Genomic DNA, 26,339 nt, shown 5'->3' on the forward strand with positions numbered 1-26,339 from the left:
AAGTACATTTGTAATTTCCTAAATAACATCTGCTGACTGCAGGACATTTAAACTGAAGTCATGATAGATGGGCTCACAGAGGGATTGTGACTTTCAAGGTCTTCCCTGCTCCCCTGGACTCACCTTTTCATCTAGTCGCAAGATTCATCTTTCTCCAAAATGTAAAATACAACACAAGCAAATATTCAGTTAGTTGTAGAAAATATAAAGCACTATGAAGAATTATTGATACTAGGTTATTAAAGGGTGTAAAAATAAGTATACATTAGATAATTGTGTAAACTACTAGATCTATGGTTGGAGTTGTTTCCAAAGGTGAATCTCAAATGCTTACAGTGGAAACATTAAATGTGGGATTTTACAAGTAATTTCATTTCAAGTTCTTACTTGATTCAGTTCCTATTAAATAAGTATGGTTTATGTTTTACAGTGTTCTACCAAGACCCAAACATGCATGAATTTCAACTTGCAGTTTTTGCTCCTCTTTCTCTGAGGTTGGTACCAGGTTTTTCCCACTGTTACAGAGTGTTTCAGGTAGCCGTGGGAAACCCTGCAGGAAGCCACATTCTTTTGAGAAGGCAAAGCCTGAGGATGAAAGAGGAAGACCTTCTATGGTCGTTGGATGCAAAGATCAATAGATAAAAATGGGATGTCTTTATGCTGCGAATGATAATTTGCAAAATAAATTTTGCAAACACCCCCTCTGGAGGAGAGCAAAATAAAAGGCAAATAAACATGATCGGAAGTTAATGAGTTCAGTGCGATGTATTATTCTGCAGAATCAAATAAGCCTTAGGCTTCTCATTTTAGATGACACTCTCTTTGATAATTTCAAATTATTCCCATATTATGAATTCATAGCTCCTTGCATTACGTTGTTGCACGGCAGACATTGCCCTTCATCTCTTGTCTGTGTAACTGGATTTCAGAATGAGACAACAGAGTGGTCTTTTACCACTCCTTAACATAGATTTACATTTCATGTGTGTTTTGTCATTTTTGGTGTTTGCCTGGTCAGACTTTAGTGCTGACTTTCAGTAATTGGCTGCTGGCTCACATTCAGCTGCAGGCAAGCTCCTGCAAAGTTGAATCAAATCTCATTATTTTAGGATTAAACTTATAGCTTTCAATTAATGCTTTATCCAATAATTCCCTAGTTGATCCAATTATGCAGCAGCAGTAAAAAAAGAATTATGTTAGCACATTCACACAGTTATTAAACTCATGGCCAAGGTCTCAAGGTCATAATAGCTATACTGGAAATCAGCTTTATTTGTGTCTTAACCCAGGCCTTTAATTGTCATTCTCATTGGCAGTGCGTGTCTTTTAGCGCCCTGATGGAGGAGTTTGGTATCTCCCTGCAGTGTTACAAAGGCATCCGGGTGAGGTTGCGACCCCACAGTGGAGAAAGGACAGCTTGCATCCTCTGTCAACCCAAACGCACTGCGAAGAGGAAAGGAGCGAGACGGGACTCCAGCACGTGAGCCTTGGATAAAAAAACTGATGGAACTTGGATCAGAGACTGCTACTTGATCGCTCTCAAATCATCAGATTTGTTTGTGGGCCACAGAATTATATGAAGTTGTTCCCTCATCGCGCCTGTCTTTATGTGACTGAATTATACATAAAGCATTCTAATGTAGATGTAGTTTACAAAGTCTTGGCCTTGTATCAACATTAATAATGTTAAAACAGATGATGACAAGAATGAGAGCTCTCTCATAGCATAAACCATTTCTGTTTCCTCATGACTGTAGTTCACTGTTCTGAGCAGTTTGCACAATTGAATCTACACACTTTATAGATACCCATTGTGTAAATGTATGACAACTTCACTGATTTTCAGAGTAAAAAGATTTTTGCATTTTCTAAGCTTTTGACTGATTTGCTGTTTTTCATTTTTGGCAGCAGTGTGTGTGCATGTTTCTTTGTGTGCCTACTGGCATGCAGCACAAGCAGCTTCAGAGCGGATTGCTGAGCCAACCCTGGCTAGTAAAAAGAGAGGACCTCTAAGGGAAGTCAGGAACTCACCTGCTGTTATATTATACCCTTCAAGCTCAAAATCACAAACAGTCTGGTAGATGTGTGCAGTTAAAAAAGTAAAAAGCTTCTGTTTAAGTACTCCACAGGTTATTTACATGCTATATAACATTAGCTTGTTAGTTATATAGCTTACCTGCAGGAAGATTTAGGTGCAATATAATTTATGATGAGATTATGATCCATAGACAGAACGATTATATTAACCATTTATTAACTTTCATTCCCATAAAACGTTCCAGGAATATGCTTCATCCTTTCAATTAAACCAACCAGATTTTGCCTCAATCTCCATGAGCTGTCGCATTTTTGCATTCAAACTTTAAATCTGTTCTACTCTTTGTTGCTGTCAATTCAGGCAAAATCGATGTGACCCTCCTCCATCCCATTCTCCTCCAGTTCTCATCATTCCAAGCGCCCAGGCTTCCTCCATCAGAAACCCCGTTTCACATCACACGCATCGAGATCTTCAGGCTCTTCCTTTATCCCTTCATCACCGACACCAGTGTCTGGACTCCATCGGGGGGATTTTCCTATATATCCATGGCCTCTATACACCTTATAATTTAACTTTATTTGCAATGGAGTCTAATCGCCAAAGACTCTAACATATCAACCTATTATGCACCACGTTCATTGAATTTATTTCGCTCTTAAATTAAGTCTCTCCTAATTGAAATAGGTGCTGAAAGATGTTTCCTCAAAACTTTTTTTAATAGACATTCAATTTGCCTTTACAGTACTCGCAACTCGAACAAGTTTGCTTTTTTGCAAATTTAAAGCAGGAAGATCCATTGCCTGACAGCAGTGTATGCAGCATATTTGCCTAAACCTCTGTACTTTAGGTAATCAGAATGGGGTGGATATTTTTTCAGCAGCTGCAGCACAATTACCCCTCTGCAGCAGAGAGCATCAATTAATATTTTCATTGACAAGTCTTGTACATCTCTCTCATTTCCACTGTGTTCTGGGCTCAATGCTACATTTAGAGCTTCTCCAAATCCTCAGGATTGTTAATGTCCTTTGAAGCTGACCTAAGGTTAAATTAAAATAAAATAAATGTAAGAGTTTACTCATGCTCTTTGTCTATTTGCCAACTCTTTGCCCAACCTTTAAACTCTTCTCTTTAGCAGCATCAACTTCCTGTCCTTCCTTTGTCCCTTTAGTTTGCACCTGCCTTGTACCTGCCTTGTGTTAGTGGAATGTGTTATTTGGAGAAGCCTGAAGCCAGCAATTCTGACATTTTCGAAGTATTACCATCTGTAAAATCTGAGAGTATACAGTAATCATTCAACACTAACAATTATACTGACAATGTCAACATTTCCTAAAGTTGGTCAGAAACTAACTAGTGGAAAATGGAAAGAAGAAGGTAATGGAGCACCCTAAGCATTACATCTTAATACAATTCATTATCAATAATGTCAGGACTTTTAAAACTGACCTAGCATTTTCCAGCTAATGCAATGACATTTTGAAGAGGATAGAGCAAAATGGATATAATTTTTTCAGTCAGAGGTTTTGTTGTGACATGTCTCTCAGTGGATAGTGTGCCTCCTAAGAGAATTGGACCAAGCTTTTCTTAATCTCTTCATGTAATGAGTTTTCTCTTTTTGGTATTCAGATTAATTCTGGGATTGGTCTCAGTCCAATGTAATAGCGTTTGGTTGTCTCTAATCTTCTAACCCCATAATTCTTAATCAAAACCAAAGGCAGTATATATTTTTTTATCATTATTTAATCCTTCACGAATGAGGCCATGGATTACAACTCTGGCCTCTGCATTCTGCACGGCTGAGCAGGACTCTCCTCCTTCTTGTTAACCTAACATAACCTGACCTGAACAATGTTCTGCTGTTGGACAATGTTTCTGTCTTCACCTGTGTTCATGTCCCTGTTATTTTCACCTATACTATACCTAAACTATTATTTGTCTCAATGATCCTGAAAACCCCTCAACCTTGGTGGTGGTGGGAGAGGTAAAAGAGAAATGGGGAAAGATAAAGAGATAGTAGCATCTGTCTGTTTGTGCTGTCAGTAAGAAGGTCAGGGATTATGATCCATACTTTTATACCTCTTGCACAGATGAAGAGAAAGAGATTGAGAGAAAAATCCAGAAACGTCAAGATGGAGAGACAGCTCAAAGAGCCTGTTGTTGACGTTTTAATGTCCAAAATGGGCGCTATATTGCCTTTATTACATTCACGTAAAGGAATGGTCAGCAAAGCACATACACTCTCAATAGGGCTAAATTTATTCAGAGCACATTTGTAGGATAGCTGCATTATAGAAATACATTTTACATCAGAGAACTCTTGTACATTTCTTCTAGAATTCTTCTCTATGTACTGTATCTTTCACATAAAACTGTCAAACCTGTCACGTCTGGTTCACATATCCCTTCACGAGGCTCTCAACTGTACATACAGATGGCTCAAATCTAAACTGTAACTCCAACGTAAAAGAATGGCAGACGTTTAAGTGTGTCCCATTCATCACAATGAGATGTACAGTCTCTGGGGCTGATAAGGCAGGTCTGTGTCAACAGCCTGTCAATGAAGACAAACGAGGAGGAGGAGGGCTCTTGGAGGTGCAGAGCATCATTTATCTCTCTGTGTCTTTCTTTCTCTCCTACCATCTCATAGCCTGGCTGTAAAGTAATTCAGGGGCAATGCTCTCATCTGCTGGTGTGCAGGTGAACTGGCCTCATGGTTATAAAACATCAGAATATTGCAGTAAGTCAAAACATGAGGAAACCCTGAACAGTAATTCTTTCAGAGAACCGCAGGGCTTTTTTTGCTTTTATATCCATTCTCAATGGCTTATAAGGTCAGTTTAGCATTATTATTATAATGTTTAGGCCTATTATGAATTATTGTTGTCATGCACATTCAGCCTATAAACAGACCAGATGGAGGGAAGACTGTGATGCCCTACTCAAGTTTCAAGTTGAGAGTATATATAAGTTGTTTCTTTTCAGCAACTCTGGACACTGAAGCTCAAATGCAAATCATCGTTGTTGTGTGAAAAAAATAAATCTCCAGATCATCAGCGTTTTTACGAGCAAAGTAAAATAGCCATTTTTCAGCTTTGTGACGAAGCATTTTTGAGATAATCCAATGTGGTTTTAAATGGTGATTTATCTTAAGAAGTTGGATAATTTTCTCAACCCAGGAATGGACTCTTTATTAAAATAAATCAAAAACACAAAATTTGGTACATGCTTTTTGCTGAACAGCTACAAGTATCTGTGATGATACAGGAAAAACAGGCATGTACATGTTTTATAATCGAAAAAGGGGTACTGTAGCAATTTAGTATTGCACCTCCATGAAGTTGGGGGACTTAAGAGACAGATTTAAAAAAGAATGGTCAAAAATGAACCACCAGAGGCGGAGATATCTTGATATTTAGTCCTATGGGTCAAACTCCAAAAACACAGAATGCTACTCTTCCCATTATTAAACTCAATAGTGTGTTTTCATTAGACCCGTCCTGCCTGGGAAATGCCCAACATATCAATCTCCACACCCACAGGTTGTAAGTCTTTTTGTTAAAAAAAAAAAAATAGGTCTGAATCCTGAATCAGGTTTTTTTTTCAGACTGATGGCATCATCAGGGTTTTTTTTTTTAGACTGATGACATCATCGGGGTTATTTTTTCAGACTCCAGAGCCACAGATAGGCTTATAGTTTTCACAGGCTAAGTAGTACTCTTGTGATGAGTAAACTAACCCATGGATAAATTCCCTTTAAAAAGTAAAAAAAATTAAATAAAAGGTTAAGTGCCTGAATCACAGTAGCCTAATTGATGTAGCCTATGTACTGCAAGAAACTCCCCTTAGGTATAAGTATAAGTAACGTTCGTTAAGGTGTTCTTGCACTTAATTGCCAAAACGACCCCCCAAAAGATAAACAGACTGGGATGCTCCATTTCTTTCCCCAGAGCTATAATAGCATGAGATGTTCATTCTGAGCAACTATCTCATTGCCCAGCTATTGCAAAGCCAAAGACCATCCCAGCGGCATGACCGTGTCACTCAAAACAGTGCTGCAGCTATGGGCATTTTTGCGGGCTAAAGTCATGTCATCTGAGACATTTAATTGGGCCCGGGCCGCCACAGGGGGACAGCGGACGGCATTCCTCCAGTCCCTGCGCCCTGTTGTGTTGCTCTTCGCCGCGTGGCTGCAGTCCGTGGATAACATGTCCATGCCCACGCAAACTTGAGCTGCTGGAGAGCCTTTGACTGACACCATTGTAGTGGACGCCTTGACTATGTTGGAAAACTTTTGAATACAAAACAATATAGTTGGGAGTCTCAAGAGGGAAGTGGAGGTCAACTTTTGGATCGATAATTGTACCATGCAAAGGCTGAGAGACGATTTGTGCTTTTTCTGAAGAGACCTCAGCGGTGTTCCGACGGGGAACACACAACAATCAATATTGAGGACCTGATTTTAAACTTTATTATACGGAATTTCCTGGGTCGAGCTCGTGCTTCTTCAGGTAACAATGCCCTGTTGGCCCAGATGGGTCATTTTCAGTTAGAGATAGCCCATATGTAGGCTATGTAATAAACTCCATCATTATAGATTTTATAGCATACAATATGTGCACTATTAGGCTATTCCACCTATAATGTCATCTTTTGACACTATCAGTAGGGATGTTTTGATTCTTCAAAAATTGACCTTTTAACCCTTTTCTAACAACTGAGAAAGACATTCATTAAAAAAGTGCTTATTTGCTGGTGTAGAAGGTCATTGAGGTATGTTATGTATGAGACAGAGGGTTTACCGGGGTTAAAGCAGGCAAATGCCCTAATATAAAAAGCCTACCTACATAGGAAAGGGGCATACAAAACCCAGACCTCAGAGCCAGTCTGTCAAAGATCCCTAATTATTTACAGTAATCCCACTGCAACTCTAAATGCATGATGAAACTGGTGGTTGTGTGTGTGTGTGTGTGTGTGTGTGTGTGTGTGTGTGTGTGTGTGTGTGTGTGTGTGTGTGTGTGTGTGTGTGTGTGTGTGTGTGCGCGCGTTTGTGTGTGTGTGTGTGTGTGTGTGTGTGTGTGTGTGTGTGTGTTTTCATAAGGTCCGCCATACTTTCCTAGGTTTGGATTAATCACATGCTTTATCAAAGCATGCTTTCATTCCAACTGAACACAACGCCTGCTGAGTTCAGTATACTAGGTTGAAATAAAAAAAATGGTTTACTTAGCTTTCCATGTCTGATTGGATACCACATACAGATAAAATTAAGGCTGATACTATAATTAATCCGCTGATATATTGTTTGGTCTATAAATTAAAAATAGTGAGAAAATGTCCTTCATAATTCAGAGGTGGCATCTTCAAATTGCTTGTTCTGTCCAAAAGATTTACAACTTACAGTCACATAAAACGGAAGAATGCAGGAAGTCATCAAATTTAAGAAGCTAAATCTCTTACAATATTAATAGATCTGTCAGTTTTCAGTTGATCGACTAATTGTTTCATTATTACATCATCACTCTTCTTTCATGAGACCCCTTTGATTGTGCTAACAGCTCTGTTTTGTGCCTGTGGCCTCATGAAGGGATAAATGATCACCTCAACCAGAAGAGTGTCTCCTGATAAATCTGAAGTTAGAATCGCCTTCAGCCTTGACGACACATCAGGTAAACACACACACACACACACACACACACACACATACTGCATTCATCCACACACACCATGTGCTCACCTCACACACAAATTCCCACCCCCCACACACACACACCTGTGTCACAGCATTTAAAAAAATGATGGTAACAAATTATTTTGAGTTAAGTTACACCTATTACTCATTTGATCATCTAACACCTGACATTGCGTGGAGCTCTACTCTCACTGCATTTCCAGTATGTGTGGAACACATGCACGACATTCCTCCCTCCAAAACAGACCAGGCACAATCTGCCCCAAGCAGCCCCCCCCCCTTTACACCCTATCACTTTAACTGTGCTCATTCTTCTACACTGTAGCCAAGACATGTGCTCCTTCTATTTCAGTAGGACCACAGCATTTAAAAACCAACCACACATGCATGTGTGCAGCTGTGCGCTTGCAAAACGCACATGTACTATATGCACCTGTACAAGCGTTTGCAAAACTTTTTATGTGATCAGCATTATAGATTATAGTTCTTTAATCTTCAATCAAAACTCAAAGGTCTACCCTACCTATGGTGCAAGGTACTGTCTGTCAGGATGTTTTACTGCAGTGGGGCCAGGCACTGGGACAGCAGCTGCGGCTATGCAATGGCAGAGTCAGGTTTCCCCTCTAATACTAACAGTGTCGCGCTGCCTGATTCACTGTTCAGCTTTTAGAACACTGGCCTATATTTATAAGCAGTTAACACTTCCAGTCCTACTCCGCCCATCTCTGATCCCCCTTGTCTTTCTCTTAGGAAGTGAGATGAAGGGCTGTAGCAGGAACGACATTCAAATCCCACTCTGAGCAGTGATGCGTTGAACTCCATGACATTCTGCTTGTCATTGGCACAATGGCAACATGTCCTCTTACTGAATTGCCTTTTCATTTTCTTAATCATTCATATTGCTGTTCTTTTGCTTCTAGCTTGCTTTTTCTTTCAACCTCAATCATCTATTTGCATGGATTCAGTTAAGTTTCACCTCACTTTCCAATGAGTTTTGTTTTTATCTGGTTGTGCACTTGTTCATTTTTTTGATACATTTTAAGGATCAAAGTAACTGAACAGGGCCTGCTTTATTTGCATGCTTACATGCCTTGTTTTAGTTTTAGCTGTAGCCTCCAGAGCTGTTTAGGCACAATCTGACCTACCCTCCTAAATCACATTTTGGATATTCCCTAGACGATCATGTTGTTGCCTTTTTGAACTTCTGTTTCTCAGCAGGGGGACTAAGACCTGTGCTCCGTCTGGGGATCATGCTCTAGGGCTTTCATGACTTAATACCAGACATAGTTATAACCCCACACTGTGTCAATCCTAAGCATGAGAACTGTATTTATTCCACATCATAATTGGGCCCATGGCTGCAGGCTGGCCCACTGATACTTCTGCTTTTAGAAGGTTGCATCATCACAGGATTCTCCACATGTGTTCCACAACTCCAGGGGGACATTACTGGCGAGGCAGAGGCTGGTGTAGACAACCTGTCGGTTTCTGTCTGTCTGTCTGTCTGTCTGTCTGTCTGTCTGTCTGGATCCCTCTCTGTCCATACATCTGGCCTGTCTATTATTTCTGTCCACTGTGTTTGTCTGTGTTCTTAACCTGCATGTGTTTCAGTGTGACAGCTCATTACTGCTGTACAGTAAGAGGACATGGCTCATTTATAAGCGTAGCACTGTGTTGCTATGTTGTGGTGTCATGCTGTATAAGAGGCCCCTATTGTGTTTCATTTTGGTCCATTTTATGAGGTGGAGAAAGGCATTAACACGTGTACATCAAGAACATGCAGCAATGTTAATAAAAAATAACTAAGAAGACATTATGCACTGTGTTGATTTATCAAATTAAGTTGAGATTACTTTTTAAATGGGACTTTTCATCAGACAATTGAAGCTTGGAGATAATCTATCACAATAAACATTTTATTTTTTAATGCTTAAGAGAAACCTTATTCATTAACTACAGAATCCACATTTAAAACAATAATAATAATAATAATAATAATATTAATTATTAATAATAATCTCATCACAGAATACTTAGATGGAAGGAAGGAAATCAATCAGAAAATGTGCGGTGTACTTAAGTACAGTTTTGAGGTACTTACTTTACTGAAGTATTTTAGTATTTTGCTACTTTATACTTCACTGCATGTATCTGTAAAGTAGTTACTAGTAATGTTAAGCTTTTATACAAAACAATAATGATCATCTGATGCATCAGATGTATTGTTTTAGATTAGAATACTCACACCACTGCAGGATACATACAGTATGCTTGGGAAAATGGTCAGCAGTAAAGCATATGCAATTTGTAGTAATGCAAAATCATCAAAATTGTATGTTAACTCATGTATCATTAACCAATATACTATATTCTGTTTTGATATGTCAGTATATGTCAATCATTATACTGATTGTTCATGTCTGAATAATGTGTTCTTTTTCATTAGATGCAAAAGATGTGGAGGGCGTCCCTCAGACTTTCCCGGATCTTGAACAGCGACTACAGGTATACAGCACTACTATACTAGTGCATAGTGTAGCATCACATTGCATTGAACACACACTTTTGTATTGTTGGCAGAGCAGCAAAAGGGTGGAGAGGCAGAGCATAGAAGAGATGGCAATGGTTTTAAATCCACAGTGCTGAATAATAGCATTTTGTGCCTTTTAAAGGAAAACTCCAAATCCTGCTCTGCACTATAATGCTATTGACATTTTGCATTTCATGTCTGGCTCTGTTTTGTGGCTTAATGCTACATTTTTCTAATGGATTGTCAAACAATGCAATGTCAATAATTTCCCTCTTTTATATATACTGTATTTTGACTTTGAACATTTTTTGCTCTGTTAATATTACTATTGATGTCATTATTGCTCTCTCTACTTACTGTCTAACTAATTCACAACTGAAGGCCAGGCCAGAGAAATCATTGTCAACCTACTAAAACAAAGTAGTGAAATGTTCCTCTAAAGCTCTATTCTGTTTAGGTTAGAAGCATCCGAGTCTGTACATCAGGAGAAGATTGGGTTTAGTTTATCAACCCTGTAGATCAATCACTGTAGGTCTTCACACTGTGAGCTCAATCTGCTATTAGTGTTGTCATTGAATTATCCTTCAACGAGTGCCAGTGCCAGGGTCGCATACATGTTAGAGTATCAAATGAGAACAGTAGTTGCAGTCCAATGAATGATAGCTGGCATACGCTATACTACAGGCTGATGAGTTATTTTTTCTTCCCATTTTTTTCTTATATACATAAAATTAGCATATTATCAATATTCATATTCAATTTATAGAACGGTAATTGTTTTTTCTTTTTGTGACACGATTCAAACATGCAATATTCTGATCTGGCGTCAGACACATTACCATAGCGCCATACAGTCTTCCTCTGTGAAATAAAGCATTTATAGATTTCATACAAGTTATATGAAGACAAGTCAGTTTAGCTTTCACTTGTTGTCCTCAAGCACAGCAATCTCATGTTTCACCAGTAGTGAATTTAATGGATATTCTTTCATTACTTTAGGAGATAACCTTTCTTGGATCAAAGCACGTGACAGCGGTGCTACTGGGACAATGTGGGAAAGCTTAGAGGGTCACCAAAATAATAGGAATTAGCCTTTTAGCAGCATTTTAGCATAAGGTTTAATAATAAACAATGCCAGCAAAAAAGGGAATTTACTTTGAAGCATTTTTAAAGCTTTCAAGTTGGAATGTGCTGTTCCAGGTTTGTACATAGTGTTGCTTGTGTGATATAATCTGTTATTATATATATATTATAATAGATTGTATTTTTTTATTATTTGATATATTATATTTATTGTATTGTTATATATTATAATCTTTTTTGTTTTGCTTAGTCATAAACTAATACATCTCTCTGATGTCACATATCTCTCTCTGCCCTTTTGCAGCCAGTGCCCCCCTGTGTGTCTCTGAGAGAAAGTGTTCAGGTGTACAAGGAGCACTGCAGGATGGCGAGAGAGTTCCACCAGGTCAAACATGAGATCGCCGTGCTTGAGGACCGCAAGTGAGTCCCTGTAAATGCCTTCTTTTAAAAAAAAAAAAAACTAAACGGGAGCTCTTGTGGTGCAATGGTAGCACGTCTGATCAGAAGGTTGTGTCTTAAATCACGTCCGGTGTCACTGCTTGGACCAGAAGAAAACACATTTAGTCTTACTGTATATACTGGTGGCTTTGCCTGTAGTCTTGTTGGCATATTAAAATGTTTAAATATCCACTGTTAAGTACCACTGATTCAGGGAGAACAAATAAGATTGAGTTATAATAATTATAATAATAATATATTGTAATATAGTTTGTGTATAAATATTTGGAACATAAATCAAAATTTAGGAATTCAATTCCTTTCTAAAACACAACACTTAAACACTTTTTTGGATCAAAATGTCCACCAGATGGCACCTGGTAATAGCTGTTATTCAGCAGCACATAATCTACTGAGACCATTTTCATTAAGATGATATTCAAACAGCTGGTAATGTATGACTTTAATTTCAGATGTATTTTCTTCACAAGACCACATCTGTAATCACTTTTGGATCAGAAATAAAATCCAGCATGTGTGTTGTATACAAGGATGTGAAGGTTACACTGTACACTGGGTTTCTGGGTTAGATTGGGCATCATATTTGGGAAAAGTAGCACCTTTGCTGGTGTGGATATTACACTAACTGCAACCCTTGCCAGGTGTAATTGAGTGACACCTGCTGTATGCTTTAATGCACATGTACTGTGTATGCTTGCTGCACATAAATGGGCGTCTATAATAACACACACACACACACACACACACACACACACACACACACACACACACACACACACACACACACAGTGCACACTGTCCCCTGTGCCCTCAGCAGCTGTGGGTAGTCTTAGCAGTAGGATTTTCAAGGCCCTCACCACCACACCTACACACAGACACACACACACACACACGCACACGCGCACACACACACACACACACACACACACACACACACACACACACACACACACACACACACACAACCTACACCACTTGGCAGCTCCTAAATAGAGAACAGGCATGCAGACTCTGATGGGATGAGTATAGCCTTGAGTTTAGATAAGAACATGATGAGTCAGGCCGATATAAACTCTTGGTTCTCTCTTTTCACACTGCCGCTCAACATCCACTAACACGTACACACACAAAGTCAGATTTACACTTACAGTTTTTTACAATCACTTTGCTACTAATTTCAGAACCTTGACTTCATTTTTCAAAACTCTAGACACAAAACTCAAAACGATCATCACTTGTAACACAGGATGTCCAATGTTCAAAACATTGCATTGTGCATTCATATCTTTAAATAGATCTTGCACTTGCATAATCATTGGTTCAAAAAACTAATTTATTGTGAAATACCATTGAAACGTTACTTTAGATCACCCACAAGCTACCCATACTTTCACTGGGTCATCGTTCGTACAATCATTAAATATTGTAGTACAAAATAGGTGATACATGTTTAATTGTGGTACTAGATGTAAATACATCCCTGTAAAAGTACTGCAGTAGTAGAGATAATACTACAGACACAGTGGAATCATTGAACAAAACCTGAAATGTATTGATGAAAAACAATACAGTACGATCACAACATAGGTTTATTTGAATCAAAGCAAAATAATTAGCTATAAAATGGAAAAGAAAAGACAGTACCGTAAAACATCAAATGCAGTGTTCCTCAACTTGCTTGTACTGTAAAAAGAAAAACAAAGAACTGATAACTGTACTTCTACATATTCATCAACTCTGTCTTGTGGATTTGGCCGCAGGTTCTCATCTACATTGCAATTAGCCAAACATCTTGGAAAAAACCTTTGGGTTTCGCAAACAATGTGGTACGAGTATATGTGTATATGTAAATGTATATGTATATATACAGTGTATATATATATATATATATATATATATATATATATATATATATATATATATATATATATATATCTCTCAATCATCAGTAACGAGTTGGCAAAATTGGACAAGCAATTCCAAGGGCCTACATGCATACAGTGCAGTACTGTCAATACTGTAAATAGTCTGAAAGGTGGTACATGGGACCATAGAAACAGTGTCTGATAAACAGTAGTACATTACAGTAAAGAATGATGATGAAATATTACATCCATAGATAATGTAGTCTAATTGGTTCATGCTCCACACTAATTGGTGACAATGAATCTTGTTGTCTTGAAACTTTCATGATCTAAACATGGAATATTGTTTTAATTAGTGCATTAAGAGTAATGCAACAGTTACTTATCATTTTGAGTAGTTGTATCGATTGATAGATCATTGTAATGAAATGAATAGACAATCATCTGAAATGTAATGTGTGAATTGCTTTTTGAAATAGTAGTACTTTCATATTAAGTTGTGTCATATTGAACAGGTGATCTTTGTTAAATTAACAAATGATCTTTGGTTTATGTGTATTGTATCCAAGCAATTGAAAAAAGTGTTAGAGTTTTGAAAAATGTGTATTTCGATCATTGGTTGTGAGTTTTGTGTCTAGAGTTTTGAAAAATTACGTCAAGGTTCTGAAATTAGTGCCAAAGTGATTGTAAAAAACTGTAAAGTAAAGTAAGACACAACTAGACAGAAGTGAAGGCAATGCAACAAATGTTTACGCCAATACTATAAATACCATATAAGGTATCACTGATACTATTACTTCATTAATTAGAACATTGAATATATTTCTGTGGAAGAGTGGATGTTTTCATATTTTCTGCTATCGGTCATTTACCATTGACAGACATGCATGATACAATGAAAGTTTGGTTACTTCCCATATGATTACACACATTAAGGTAGGAGAGTTTCGGACATACAGTGAAGTGTTGCAAGGATGACAACAGGAACAAAACTTTAACACACTGCAGAGGGATTTTCCAAAATTCACTCAATCTGCAGTATTAAACAAGTAGCACTCATCTGTATGGTGGATTTTAACTCTTACAACTATCCAGTTTTTCAGTGCAATCCGTCATGTAATGCCAGATGAACAGAATTTAGGGTCAACAAAGATGTTGATTTTCTCAAAGTAGGCCAAAGAGGAATAAAGTGAGTTTTAGAAAACCCCTTTCAAGAAACATTGACTTAGACATTGATTTTAGGCCTAATGTAGTTATAATTCATTTAATATGGTTATATATCTTTTAAACCAGCGGTGTATGAAATGTTGTTTTACATTCCATACATTTTTTTCAGATCTTTACAAATTTTGGTGACAGAAAAGACAAAAACAAACAAATGTGGTAGTATATTACTTTTCACTGACTACTTCACAATTTCTATCTATAGCCTCCATATATCCGGATGTATTCTTTTAGACTGAAAAAAGACCACTTCTTTTTTTCAGGATCACTCTGTCACACAAACATGCATACATACCCCCAGACACGTATGCACATGCGGGTTTCAACTTGCTTCTAATAAAGAAAAGTAATGTATCCAAATCACTAATCTTTTACTCTAAAAACTTTGGTTTTAAAGCTGCACAATAATTACAGTTGAACACAAAAAGGAACCACATGCCTTCCCTTTGTGTTTTGCATATGTCATAAAGTTTAGATTAGATAAGATCAAAGTTTCCAGTTATGTTTATTTTTCTTACTGCTGCTTAAAAGTGGATCTGGTTTATGAGGAAATGAATCATCTGGACATGGTTTCTTAGGTATTTGGAAAAGATGATTTTAAAATGAATAGGCCATTGTAATCAACAAGGCAAGGCAAAGCAAGGCAAGGCAGCTTTATTTGTATAGCACATTTCAGCAACGGGGCAAAAAAAATTAAAAACAGATAAAATACGAGAAAAAAAGTTACAGTGCAGTATAAGAAATTAAACATTGAAGAACAGTTAAAACAGTTAAATATATAAAAGCAGATAAAATAACTATAATAATAATAATAATAATAATTTTAATACTGGGGCGAACCCTAGAAAGTTATTTGTTTCCTCAAATAAATCAGTTGTGATTTTAAACACAGCTAGAAAATGTTTTCACCACTATGGCAAACCTTTAACTCAAAGAAATTAAGGGTTAGGCCTTTAAATCATTTTATATCGCAACCTCCATTAAATAAAAAACAGTAGTCATCTTCTGTCATAATTATGTCATTACAGCTCTACAGACAGCCTGTATTGTAAAGGAGAGACTTCTTTTCTTCCTTGTTGATTCTGCTGTTATGTGACTTGGCACTTAACAGCTGTCATACAACACTGACATTCACACACTCTCACACGTGAGGCCATGGGACACACGTACACATACATACGCGCTTCTGTGCTTGCACTGCCTTTCAAAGTCCAAAGGCTGATTTCTTCTCAGAGTGTAAAAAGCACCGTTTGCCAGGCAAAGTCAGGTCATCCTGCCTAAACCAGAGCTACTGCAGTCATTAAACTCAAGTGGCTTCATCGGGAAACATAGTTGGGATGGAGGAGGGATGTTTATGTTTACGTTTGTGTGTTTATGTTATTCATTGCGTCATATGCATACTGTGCTCAGCCCACATGGACTTACAGGACACCAAACATTTGAGTGGCGAAACATTTGTCAGACAAGAACATAGCCTCTTACATATAACATTACATTGCAAACAACTTTGTCTTCTTCACAGAGATTTTTGGTGACACTTTGGTGAAATTCTGCTGAACATACACCCCTACACTGTTGCTGCTTTTCATTAGCCAATATGTTCGTAATAAAGGTTTATACCAAACATCAGCACACCATATTGCACACCAAATGTCTTATTCACCTATTTCAAAGCGTTTAGCTTTGTTGCCCAACAGCGAGCAGGATTAATGAGGTTTTTTTTCCACACAGTTCAGCACTTCCTGTAAGTTTGCATTGTTGCCTTGTTTATTTTTAGTATCTCTGGTTTTTCCCCACACTTTAAAAACAAGACAGCTGGTATGAATGTCTGCATGTCTCTGAACTGGGAACCTGTTAGGGGTGTTCCCCTGCCTCCGTGTGTGCTTGGACAGTGTCCAGCTTTTCACAACTGAAGCAGGAAGAGAATAAAAAAAAAAAAAAAAATGACCCGACACTCAATTAATTGTAGCATTTGGAGAAAATACTTTACTGTTTTATGCATTTGTATGTGATAAAATTAGAGTAAAAATATGCATCTGCTGCTTAAATCTTTATCTCATTCATCTACTTAGGCGAAAGTTGCTGGCAGAGCTGGTGGAGGATGAGGAGGTTGCCATAGAGATCGCCCGTCTAGAGGAAGAGTTTCGGCGTCTAACGGAGGAGAACCGGACCTTGATGACTGTCCACAACGAACGCGCTCAGCAGTTAGAGAGGCTCTGTGTGACCAATCAAACGACGCAGGACTCCTCGTGACCTCTGACCTCTGCAGAATCTGAGGCCTCCAAACATCCAGCTGTCGCCAGACCGGGAAACCAAGCAGAAATAAAGGCTCAGCTAGTGCTCATTCTACACAACTACAGTCAGTGAATCAGCTAATTACACAGAAAGGCGTCGTGTTTATTCATGTCTGAGTCATTTGTTTGAACCACAGACGTACTGTCATCATCAGTTTGAAGCTGTTGTAGTGATTCTACCAAGCTATGACGCAAGGCCACTTTTCTGGGTTTTGTTATTATGTGATCTTGCAGAACTTTCCTGGTCGCCATTGCAATACCTCACAGTATATATTTATACAAAGTCAGCTGCTGTGAATGTGACCAGATATGCTGATATCTGTCTCAGGTCCTGTGGAGACTCAGATCTTTTACCTGAGGTCTGTGGAGGGAGCCATGGGAGTATGATGTGGTCCAAATTTTGTAGTTTGAGGAGTGCTCCCCCTCCCTTCCCCGACAACTGCTCGTCAAGTTCCTGTTATGATAAAAAAAAAAAAGGAAATGAGACGAGTGTTTAACAGTGTCAGGGATCGGGAAATTATAGCCATTTGTGAGGAACAGCAAAAGAAGAAGGGTGATTATCTATTTCACAATAATTACGTATCTGCTGCGACACAACACTGTAAGAGTTGTAAATTTTTTTTGAGGTAGCGTGTCACACACCTGTAGAAGAGAAAGTATACAACAAGATAAATTGTTGCTTATCGTCTTCGTCTATTAATAAAATACATTTTAATTTTATCACCAGCATCAGTTCCTTAGTTTCATTTCTCCAAGCCGGTGCTGTTGCCGGTGCTGTTGTGTGCTTTACGACCATATTGCTGTACTTACATAGAATAAGGAACTAGATTTCTTTTCTTTTTTCATGAGGAGATTAGCTCATTCTGGAATTATGAAACAGTCACCTGATTGGCCTGTTTGACTCTGGCTGCCTTCCCTCTTCCTCCTTCGAATCATGTGACATTGGCAACAGTGTGTTGTGGTGAAGATTAGTCCATTCTGTTGTACTTTACTGCCTGAAACACCAGCTTTGAAGGTGTGCTTTTTCTTTATACTGTAGAAAACTCACTTGCAAAGTTTATCATTAGACAAATTTTTCTGGCAGCGTTGTGCTCCTCTATATTCATCACAGATAATTGGTTAATATTTACATGGCCAATAACAGTTGCTGACACCTCAAAAGCCTAACAAAAATGTAATTAATAATTAATATGAGGATTCAATTATATTAGTTGTGTTGATACTTATTATACCTTTGCCAGCAAGGCGTTCTCTCTCTCTCTCTCTCTCTCTCTCTCTCACTCTATCTCACTCTCTCTCTCTCTCTGACATAGATTATTTCACTCACACACACAAACACATACATATTAACCTTTAGATTAACATAATAGCCTCCCTCTTCTTGCAACCAGTGGCCAGTTCAATTTGTCTTTACTCTTTGTTTTTGCACAACTTGTTATCAAAATGCACTGCCTACAAAATTAGTCGGACAGCATCTAAAGACACAGACAATATACAGAATCCTGTTTACTGTAAACACTGGCTTTATATTCCCAACCCTCACCTTAATCTCTGAATTGTGTGCTGGGTAAATCTATAAGGGGATTTTCTGGGAAAAGCTTGTTAGTTTAGCAGACGGATCCAAGGGTGGGATTGGTATGGACGGGAAAACTTGCTTGCTCATTCTATATCAGCAGGAGTACATGAGTCAGCGCTTGCTCTGTTACACCCAGAGTTGTTGCAACACACACTCTCACTCCCTCTGTCTCTCCCTCCCTCTCACATACTCACACACAGGCCATATGACTGAGTCAAGCTCAGTTTTTAGTTTGTAGCCGAGTTGCGATAAGGCTTTCTGGGAATCGTAGCCTGGTTTGACGTCATTCCATTTAGAATGTGTGCTCAGCAGCTGGGACTTTCTTTAATACTCTAAAACACTTGGATATATAACATCAGCCTTGTAAGGTAGGTATGTTTCTGTTGTTATTATGATATAACTTTTTTTTAAGCATGTATCCTGATAGAGGGGAAATGGTGTACATAAGTGTGTGTTTGTGTGTACATGTAGATGTCCCTGATGGCCACGTCTGCCACCCGGTCGTCTGTGTTTACATTTGAATCTACAGTACATTCCTCCCATGTGCTGTGCTGCCTGGACGAGCAGCGTCGCCGTGACACATTGTGTGATGTTACTGTGGTGGTGGAAGGTCAGAGTTTCAGAGCCCACCGCTCAGTGCTCGCTTCCTGTAGCGAGTACTTTACACACAGAATCTCCTCCCTCACCCAGCATGGAGCGGTCATCACTCTGCCACCAGAGGTGAGATGTCACCTCACGATGGAGTACAGCTAAAGAGTAGACACACACAAGCAGGGCTGCAAAGAACAACCTTGTGTAAAAGTGAAGTGAGAAAAATGACTGAAAGATGTATTTCCTCAACAAGTGTTGATGGCTGACTGCATGAGATGTATTTATTGTGTACTTTCTTATGCTCTCTACAATCTTGTCATGGCCTGTCACCTTGAAAACAAAATGTCCTACTGTAGTTTGCCTTTAAAGGGCAATGTAGAATAGCCCTAAATGTGTTACCACTCTTACTTCTTATCAATATTAAAATGTTTTTGGTTCTTAGTGGGTTTTCAATACAAAAATATATCCTCCAAGTGGGGCTTCAGGAAAAGTGAAGCTAAAATAAAGTGCAAGATAAGATAAAATAAATAAATAAGGCCAATAAGTGTCCAACCAGTTTGATCTTCAAGAGGAAACATATCAGTATTTTGAATTTTCCTGTTGGCTTAGCCATGCTAATAAGACTATTTTACAATTACCATATCTATTTAGATTGTTGGTTCTCTATTATTCCACAAGTACTGTGTTTCTTTTACCAATTTCATTTGCATTAACAATATTCTGTAATAAGAGAACCTGCTGGTATTCACCTTCTTTTTAACTTTTAGTTTCATTTATTGGCTGCTGTGTCAGTAAAGTCCTACGATCCTCGGCTTTTTTTGCTAAAGTAGAGTAGTTATATTCCCTTGCCGGCCAGTATTGTATGCTTGATTATCTGACAGAAAATATTATATAATTACCTGAGAACTGACTAGAGGATAGAAAGTGCTCATTTTTGTCACTCTTGTCCACTTTCACAGGTGACAATTGCTGGTTTTGAACCCTTGCTGAAGTTTGCCTACACATCCAAACTTCTCTTCGGGAAAGACTGTGTCTTAGAAATACGTAACTCAGCTTCCATTCTTGGTTTCAGAGACCTAGACGAGGCATGCTTTGATTTTCTCCTCCCTAAGTTCTTCTCCAGCAGCAATGGCTCTGCTCCTGTTCCGAGAAAGCCCTGTTGTAAGAAGAAATGCAAGAGGCTATTATCAAAGGAAGACGGTGGCATTGACTCTAGCAATGTATTGTTGGATAAGAAAGAAGTAAAACTAGTTGCTGACTCACCATCTCAGCAGGAACCGGCTTGGCACTGTCACAAATCAGTGAACAGCAAAATGGGAAGTCAGAACAGTACAGGCGCTCTGACACCTGTAGTTGAAAGGACAAATGACCAATTTATGCAGTGTCCTAAGTATCGCAAGTTCCAGCTGGCATGTGGGAAGGAAACTTGTGTCACAGAGAAAAGTCTTAACAATCCAGTAACAGTAATCAGGGATGACAGTAACCACTCCTGCTTGCCCTGCTCCAGCAGTGTGAACAGCAAGAATGAAACTGACATTACATTCTCAAATTTCACCAGGCAGAGCAAAAGAGGGGCTGATGAGCCATGGGAAACTGAAATACATGACAAGAAAACAGAGAATGGTGTGGACAGAGAGGAGGTTGATATGATTGAGAAAGACACAAATGAAAGGCAGAGAAAATGGAAAAAGAAGGAAAGAGAGATGGCTGTGGAGGAAGACATTAGCTCTTCAGACAGATCCAATGTCAAGGCAGTCTCGTCACAGCCAAGCACCGTGCTGAGTGAGAGGTCATCAGAGTTAATATTGCACAAATGCCCCCTGAAGATCTTTGGTGAGGGCCCTGCAATCAATCAGTCACTGGGGCACAAGAGGTTTATCATAGACATTACAGAAGGCAAGAAAACAAGGGACTGCTGTTTACTAGCGCCAGTATCCATTCATCGAACAGCAGAGGAACAGGTAGAAGCTGAGTGGAAAAGGGCAGATGATGAGAATGTACAGACAGGCAGCACGGAGAGAGCAGCCCTGTTGGTAAATGATGCCAGAGAAAGGAGCGCTGTGGAAAGGGAGGTGGCCGAGCATCTGGCTAAGCGGTTGGGGTCTGACGTGGGCTTGTCTCAACTGAACTTCCAGGACCCTGATGCAGGAAGTTCCTCTGATACAGGGAGCGGACGTGCACAGAGCACATCTTTAAAGTGGCTGCAGTTCCACAACCTCAGCTCCACAAGCACCAGCTGTCCCTTTTTCCAGGATCTGGATCAAAGCAAATGTTTATGGAAAGGAGCAGAGCTGTCTGAGTGCGAGGGGGCATCTCAGTCCGGTGTGTCATCCCTCAACTCAGGGGAGGATGGAGACTCAGAGACAGAAACAGAAGGAGACAGTGAGACCTACACAAGAGAAAGGGCCAGACAGGTGAGCAGTTAAACTATGAATCAAGTCTGCACAGGCACTGCAGATTTGTTGTGTTCTGTGCTTCGATATATCTGTCTGCTGCCACCTAATTGTGAAGTTCATGTTTGCTTTAGTTACAAGTGTTAAGTATATTATATCAGACGCAAATGAGTGCTTGCATTTATATAACAAAAAGCAGAATTGCTTTAGTGCCAAGTTAATAATTCACAAAGTAAATATGTGTGTGTGTGTGTGTGTGTGTGTGTGTGTGTGTGTGTGTGTGTGTGTGTGTGTGTGTATCTGTATCTTGCTAATTAGTTCAGAGTCCAATTAATCTGAAATTGACAGCTCAGCCCATTAAGTTAGCAATGACAACAGGCAACACAAGCTACAGGTTTGAGGTGTTACTGTCCAGAAAGTGTGAACACCAGAAAGTGTGAACAGTGTGCAGACATTTTGAGGTCATTTCGGAGGAGAAACAGTGCTTTTATTTACCCTAGATAAAACACTACATGATTGATACTGCTCCAATAAACCGGTGAGTGTACATTTCCTCTCACACATTGGCAGCAGCAATGACAATAAAGTTAACTCCTCGTTTTTAGAGTTAATAATTAACAGCTTGGTAAAAATATAACTTAGTATCTGAACTCCATCCATTTTGACTTTTGCCTCACTTTACTGCTTTTTGTCCATAAACAGCAAGCTCAACACTTTTTTTGTTGTTGTATTTCAATTGAATAAACGATGTCCTCCAATTATTTAAATTTTCTTCAGACTCAAGAGATACATGTTAACAATTATCATTTGATGTATTTCTTATGATAGTCAGACAAGCAAATCAAACCCACCTCTACAAGACTGCTGCTTAATGCAGGTATATGTGTACTATAGCCACAGTCCCATGTCATCTACAGCGTGACGTAATTTAAAAAGAAATATATATATATATAAAACATTGATTTTGGCTCCATTTGTCCTTAAGGGTGCTCTTCCAATGATGCAGATACTCTTGCATGACTCTCTAGTGTAACCTTTATTTCCTGTATGGGTTTCCTCAGGTGCAGTTGCCATTCTCTGTAGATTGGATTGTGGATCTGAGCAGAAATGACTTCCAACAGCTGCTAAAGCAACAGGTCTTTACGCATGAACAGCTGGAGTTTGTCCACGATATGAGACGTCGCAGCAAAAACCGCCTCGCGGCTCAGCGTTGCCGGAAGAGGAAACTAGACTGCATATATAATCTGCAGTGTGAAATCAACAAGCTGGTAAAAGAAATGTTTTTGTTTGAATCAGTAAATTTTTTATTGAGCCACTTCTTGCTTATAGACATGCTAATCACATTGTGTACTGCATGTGGATGTCACAGAAGACGGAGCGGGAGAAACTGATGACGGAGAAGAACCATCTGAGCCAGCTGAAGTTGAAAACATGTCATAGTGTCTCTGCATTATGCCAGAGGGTCTGCAACGAAGCCAACCTGCAGCCAGAACAGCTCCAGGTGTTAGCCAAATACACCTCTGCAGACTGCCCTCTGTCCTCCTTTTTTCCTCACATAGATACACCCCTTTCACAGCCGCAGGCTTTACTCTCGGCCTGTTTTGTGGGCCTTGATAAGTACATGGCGTCTGAGGAGGCCTCGTCCAGCTCCAGAAGGGATTCAGTCACAGGAGATGGTGAACATTCGCTTTAGATACCCATTCAGCACACATACATGCAGCACATGATCTCAAACTAGTTACTAAATAGTTCCCACACTGTATCATACAGTATCTGAAGACATTACCCCGGACTATGGACTGAGTACAGGCTGCATAATAAAGCAGTGTCATACTTGTGATCCATTTATAATGTAATGTAATCAGCACACATTTTAATTGATTCCTGCTACCTTTTCAATTTAAAACATTAAACTTAAATTGAGAGGTCAGGTATGCATTCCACATGTCTAAAACCATTCATTTTACTTTTACACCAAGTATAAGTCTCTCATGACCTTCTGTAGCGAAAGTTTCACGCTTTGCTAATTAATTATTAGACTTTGCTTTCTGGTTAAAGCTGAAAGTTACTTGCTTATAAATCAACGCAGCCAGCCAGGGTGCATGTTGAGAATGTCAAAATGTTAGCACTGAGACAATCAAAACTTAAATCATATATCAAAGGGACCAATGGTCTTCACTGATTGATTACCTCACAACACACTTCATCCTCATGTACTTTAATTGTTTAAACAATAATTTTGATACAGGTTCTCAGGTGGAAATAGGACAATTCAGCATAAAATACCTCTTGCAGACAGTGTTCGTTCTGCCCTCTTTATGCAGAGTACAACGCAAAACAGCATTTTGCACCAAAACCAGACAACTCAGTAAATAGACTTGATGTTTACCTGCTGGTCATATGTCTAGCTATCATATTTCAGTCAATATGTCATTGTGGTTGTCTGACCACAGTGACAGGGCTCTACCAGGTTGCACACAGCTCTCAGAGCATTGCTTTGACTCACCAAACAGACCTCACAAATTTGCCTAAATAAATTAAACGTGCTGTCTAAAGAAAGTGCACCTCGGAAGAGCTTTCATGCATGAACAAAGTACACTTTCATGAGTAATCTGCCGCACTCTGTGTAATGAAAACCCTTACCATTATTTGTCACACATTATGTTTCTGTCCTGTACTGTGGCAGGTAATGGACTCTTCTAATATATATCATGGAAATAGGGTGTTAACCATAAATGAATTATCTTTAACACCCTTATCTAAATTACTGTCAATGGTCAAGTAAACAAAGTAACTTGTTGTGTATATTTTGTGTTTCCTGTACTATCAACCACACAATTATTTTTATTTGTATTGTGCATCCCATTCATTACTCCATTTTCTGTAGCTTTTCTGTTTTTGACTTTCACCTATGATCTTTCACCTATTTTCTCTATGCTTATAGATCTTTGACACTCATGATTAAGTTTCACTGTATTACATGTGCATATATTTATGGATTCCTTTTCACTCATGATAATCATTACAGTGCAGCGGGTCTTACTATTTGTGTAAAATATGAAATAATACAGTAAATACAAAACAATTCAAAAGGTAGCCTATACATTGATTTTATGAGGAAATGCTGAGTAACCACATTGTATTTTTGAGGACAGTGGGGTGTAAGGGTGTTATGAAATGTGTTTTTTTCGCCCACCAAGCTGACTCCAAACAATGGTGCTTATTGCCCTCTAGTGGCAGTGCCTGTACAGTCAATACACTGAGAGCTGTATTGTATACTGTAGAAGTGTACTATAGTAGCCTATATGCTGCACAAGTTCCTCTACTACTGTGTTCCTTTGTTTTTAATCCACAAAATGACAATTTTCCATGACAATGTCTGAATGGATTCCTGCATTTTTAAGTAAAAGTGAAACTGAACCAATCAATATTAAACAGTAAAATATGCTATCATCCCCCACTCGTGACGATGATTGCTAGTGCAATGCTGTGTTATTGAAAAACATCAGTAAGGTTAATGAGATGTAAAATCTGTCAGTGTTCAGTGTGAGCGATGAATAGCTGAGCTCATAAGGTCTTTAGAAGACTCATCTTTCAACTTGGACAGATATATTAATGATTTAATAATGCACTTAGTCGTCTGCACATGTTTCTCCCTCCTGTATCGTAGTCACTCTCTCCCACTTAGTCTCTAACTCTTTGTTAATTTTAAGTTTCTCTTTCTTTTAACTCTTTCTTCACTCCTCTCTCCCTCTGCCTCTCTCTCTGGAGGCTATTTTAATTATACAGAGACTGTTATTTCATCTCTCAATTTTCTTTTATGTGAGCAAACATTACACACTAGTCCCCAGATGATTACGTAACTATACTAAGATCTGTAAATCACAGTATCGTTGGTCATTCTCACTAAATATTGATGAACTTATAATGAAGAGAGAATTGAAGGAAGACCCATGGGGGCAAAGGTAAAGCAGGTTAACTTGGCCTAATAGATTCTGGCAGCGGGGAGTGGGAACTAAGAGTCGCTGAGGTCCCAGGGCTTAAAGAGGAGGAAGACACTTTTGGGAAAGCATGTGTTCACACGCTGTGATTACGTTTTAAATCCAGTCAGTCTGGTTCAGTGTTTATCTTTGTGGTTTTTCTGTAGAAATTAGACAGCTTGGAAAATACACTTTAAGAGTCATTAATATGTTAGGCCATACAAGTTCAGTTAGCATCATTTTAAAATAAAGGTGAGCTTAGCAAATGAATACTATTAGAAATGAAAAAGGGTGGGTTGTTTCCAATCAATCAGCATCTACAACCAAGTTGCCCTAAAATTAATACAATGCCTGCGGTGTCACTAATGTGACAACAGATGGCACCACATGAGCAATTTCTGATGGTGAAGACACGCGATCAGATCAGATCATATCTTGTCTATCATCTTGAGTTCTTGTCGCTGGATTACATAACTTGTCAAAAGACTGTGTTGGCCTTCATGTGATTAAGCTGGCTGAATGTGTTCTGATCTAATAGAGAGTTAGTTATAATATGTTTGAATTCTGTCTGGAAAATATTTCAAAGCTAGACGAATGTGACCTGTTTAATGTGTTTGCTT

At 38.8% G+C, this 26,339-nt stretch overlaps 3 protein-coding genes and 1 long non-coding RNA gene across 6 annotated transcripts in view; 3 read left to right on the forward strand and 1 right to left on the reverse strand.

The window, feature by feature from the left end:
* The window catches only part of grik1a (glutamate receptor, ionotropic, kainate 1a), a 31,036-nt gene extending 29,235 nt beyond the window's left edge, over nucleotides 1-1,801 (forward strand). Inside the window, exon 16 of the mRNA XM_078265717.1 lies at nucleotides 1,317-1,801. Coding sequence (XP_078121843.1) covers nucleotides 1,317-1,484 — 168 coding nt within the window. The 3' untranslated portion in view covers nucleotides 1,485-1,801. The remainder of the gene's footprint in view (nucleotides 1-1,316) is intronic.
* A 5,824-nt stretch (nucleotides 1,802-7,625) lies between these two features.
* map3k7cl (map3k7 C-terminal like) lies at nucleotides 7,626-17,138 on the forward strand. The gene is made up of 4 exons (XM_078265372.1): nucleotides 7,626-7,701; nucleotides 10,171-10,229; nucleotides 11,642-11,757; nucleotides 16,958-17,138. Exons 1-4 carry the CDS (start codon nucleotides 7,626-7,628, stop codon nucleotides 17,136-17,138), a joined length of 432 nt encoding a protein of 143 aa, XP_078121498.1.
* Nucleotides 15,524-20,332, reverse strand: LOC144527401 (uncharacterized). Its single transcript, XR_013502819.1, has 3 exons — nucleotides 20,246-20,332; nucleotides 17,534-17,633; nucleotides 15,524-17,178 (listed from the first exon to the last, which is right to left on the reverse strand). It is a non-coding gene; the product is annotated as an uncharacterized LOC144527401 (long non-coding RNA).
* On the forward strand, nucleotides 18,889-25,192 carry bach1b (BTB and CNC homology 1, basic leucine zipper transcription factor 1 b). 3 transcript variants are annotated; one of them, XM_078265370.1, is made up of 5 exons: nucleotides 18,889-19,127; nucleotides 19,227-19,475; nucleotides 20,306-21,760; nucleotides 22,801-23,007; nucleotides 23,109-25,192. In XM_078265370.1, the coding sequence occupies exons 2-5, from the start codon at nucleotides 19,227-19,229 to the stop codon at nucleotides 23,430-23,432; spliced, it is 2,235 nt and encodes a 744-aa protein (XP_078121496.1). In that variant the 5' UTR covers nucleotides 18,889-19,127; the 3' UTR covers nucleotides 23,433-25,192. The 3 variants fall into 3 exon arrangements, with proteins under 3 accessions (XP_078121496.1, XP_078121495.1, XP_078121497.1); XM_078265369.1 differs by having other exon boundaries at nucleotides 18,891-19,123; XM_078265371.1 differs by lacking the exon at nucleotides 18,889-19,127 and having other exon boundaries at nucleotides 19,389-19,475; nucleotides 20,419-21,760.
* The last annotated feature ends 1,147 nt before the right edge of the window (nucleotides 25,193-26,339 follow it).

Source organism: Sander vitreus, chromosome 13 (assembly GCF_031162955.1).
Source record: "Sander vitreus isolate 19-12246 chromosome 13, sanVit1, whole genome shotgun sequence".
NCBI lineage: Eukaryota > Metazoa > Chordata > Actinopteri > Perciformes > Percidae > Sander > Sander vitreus.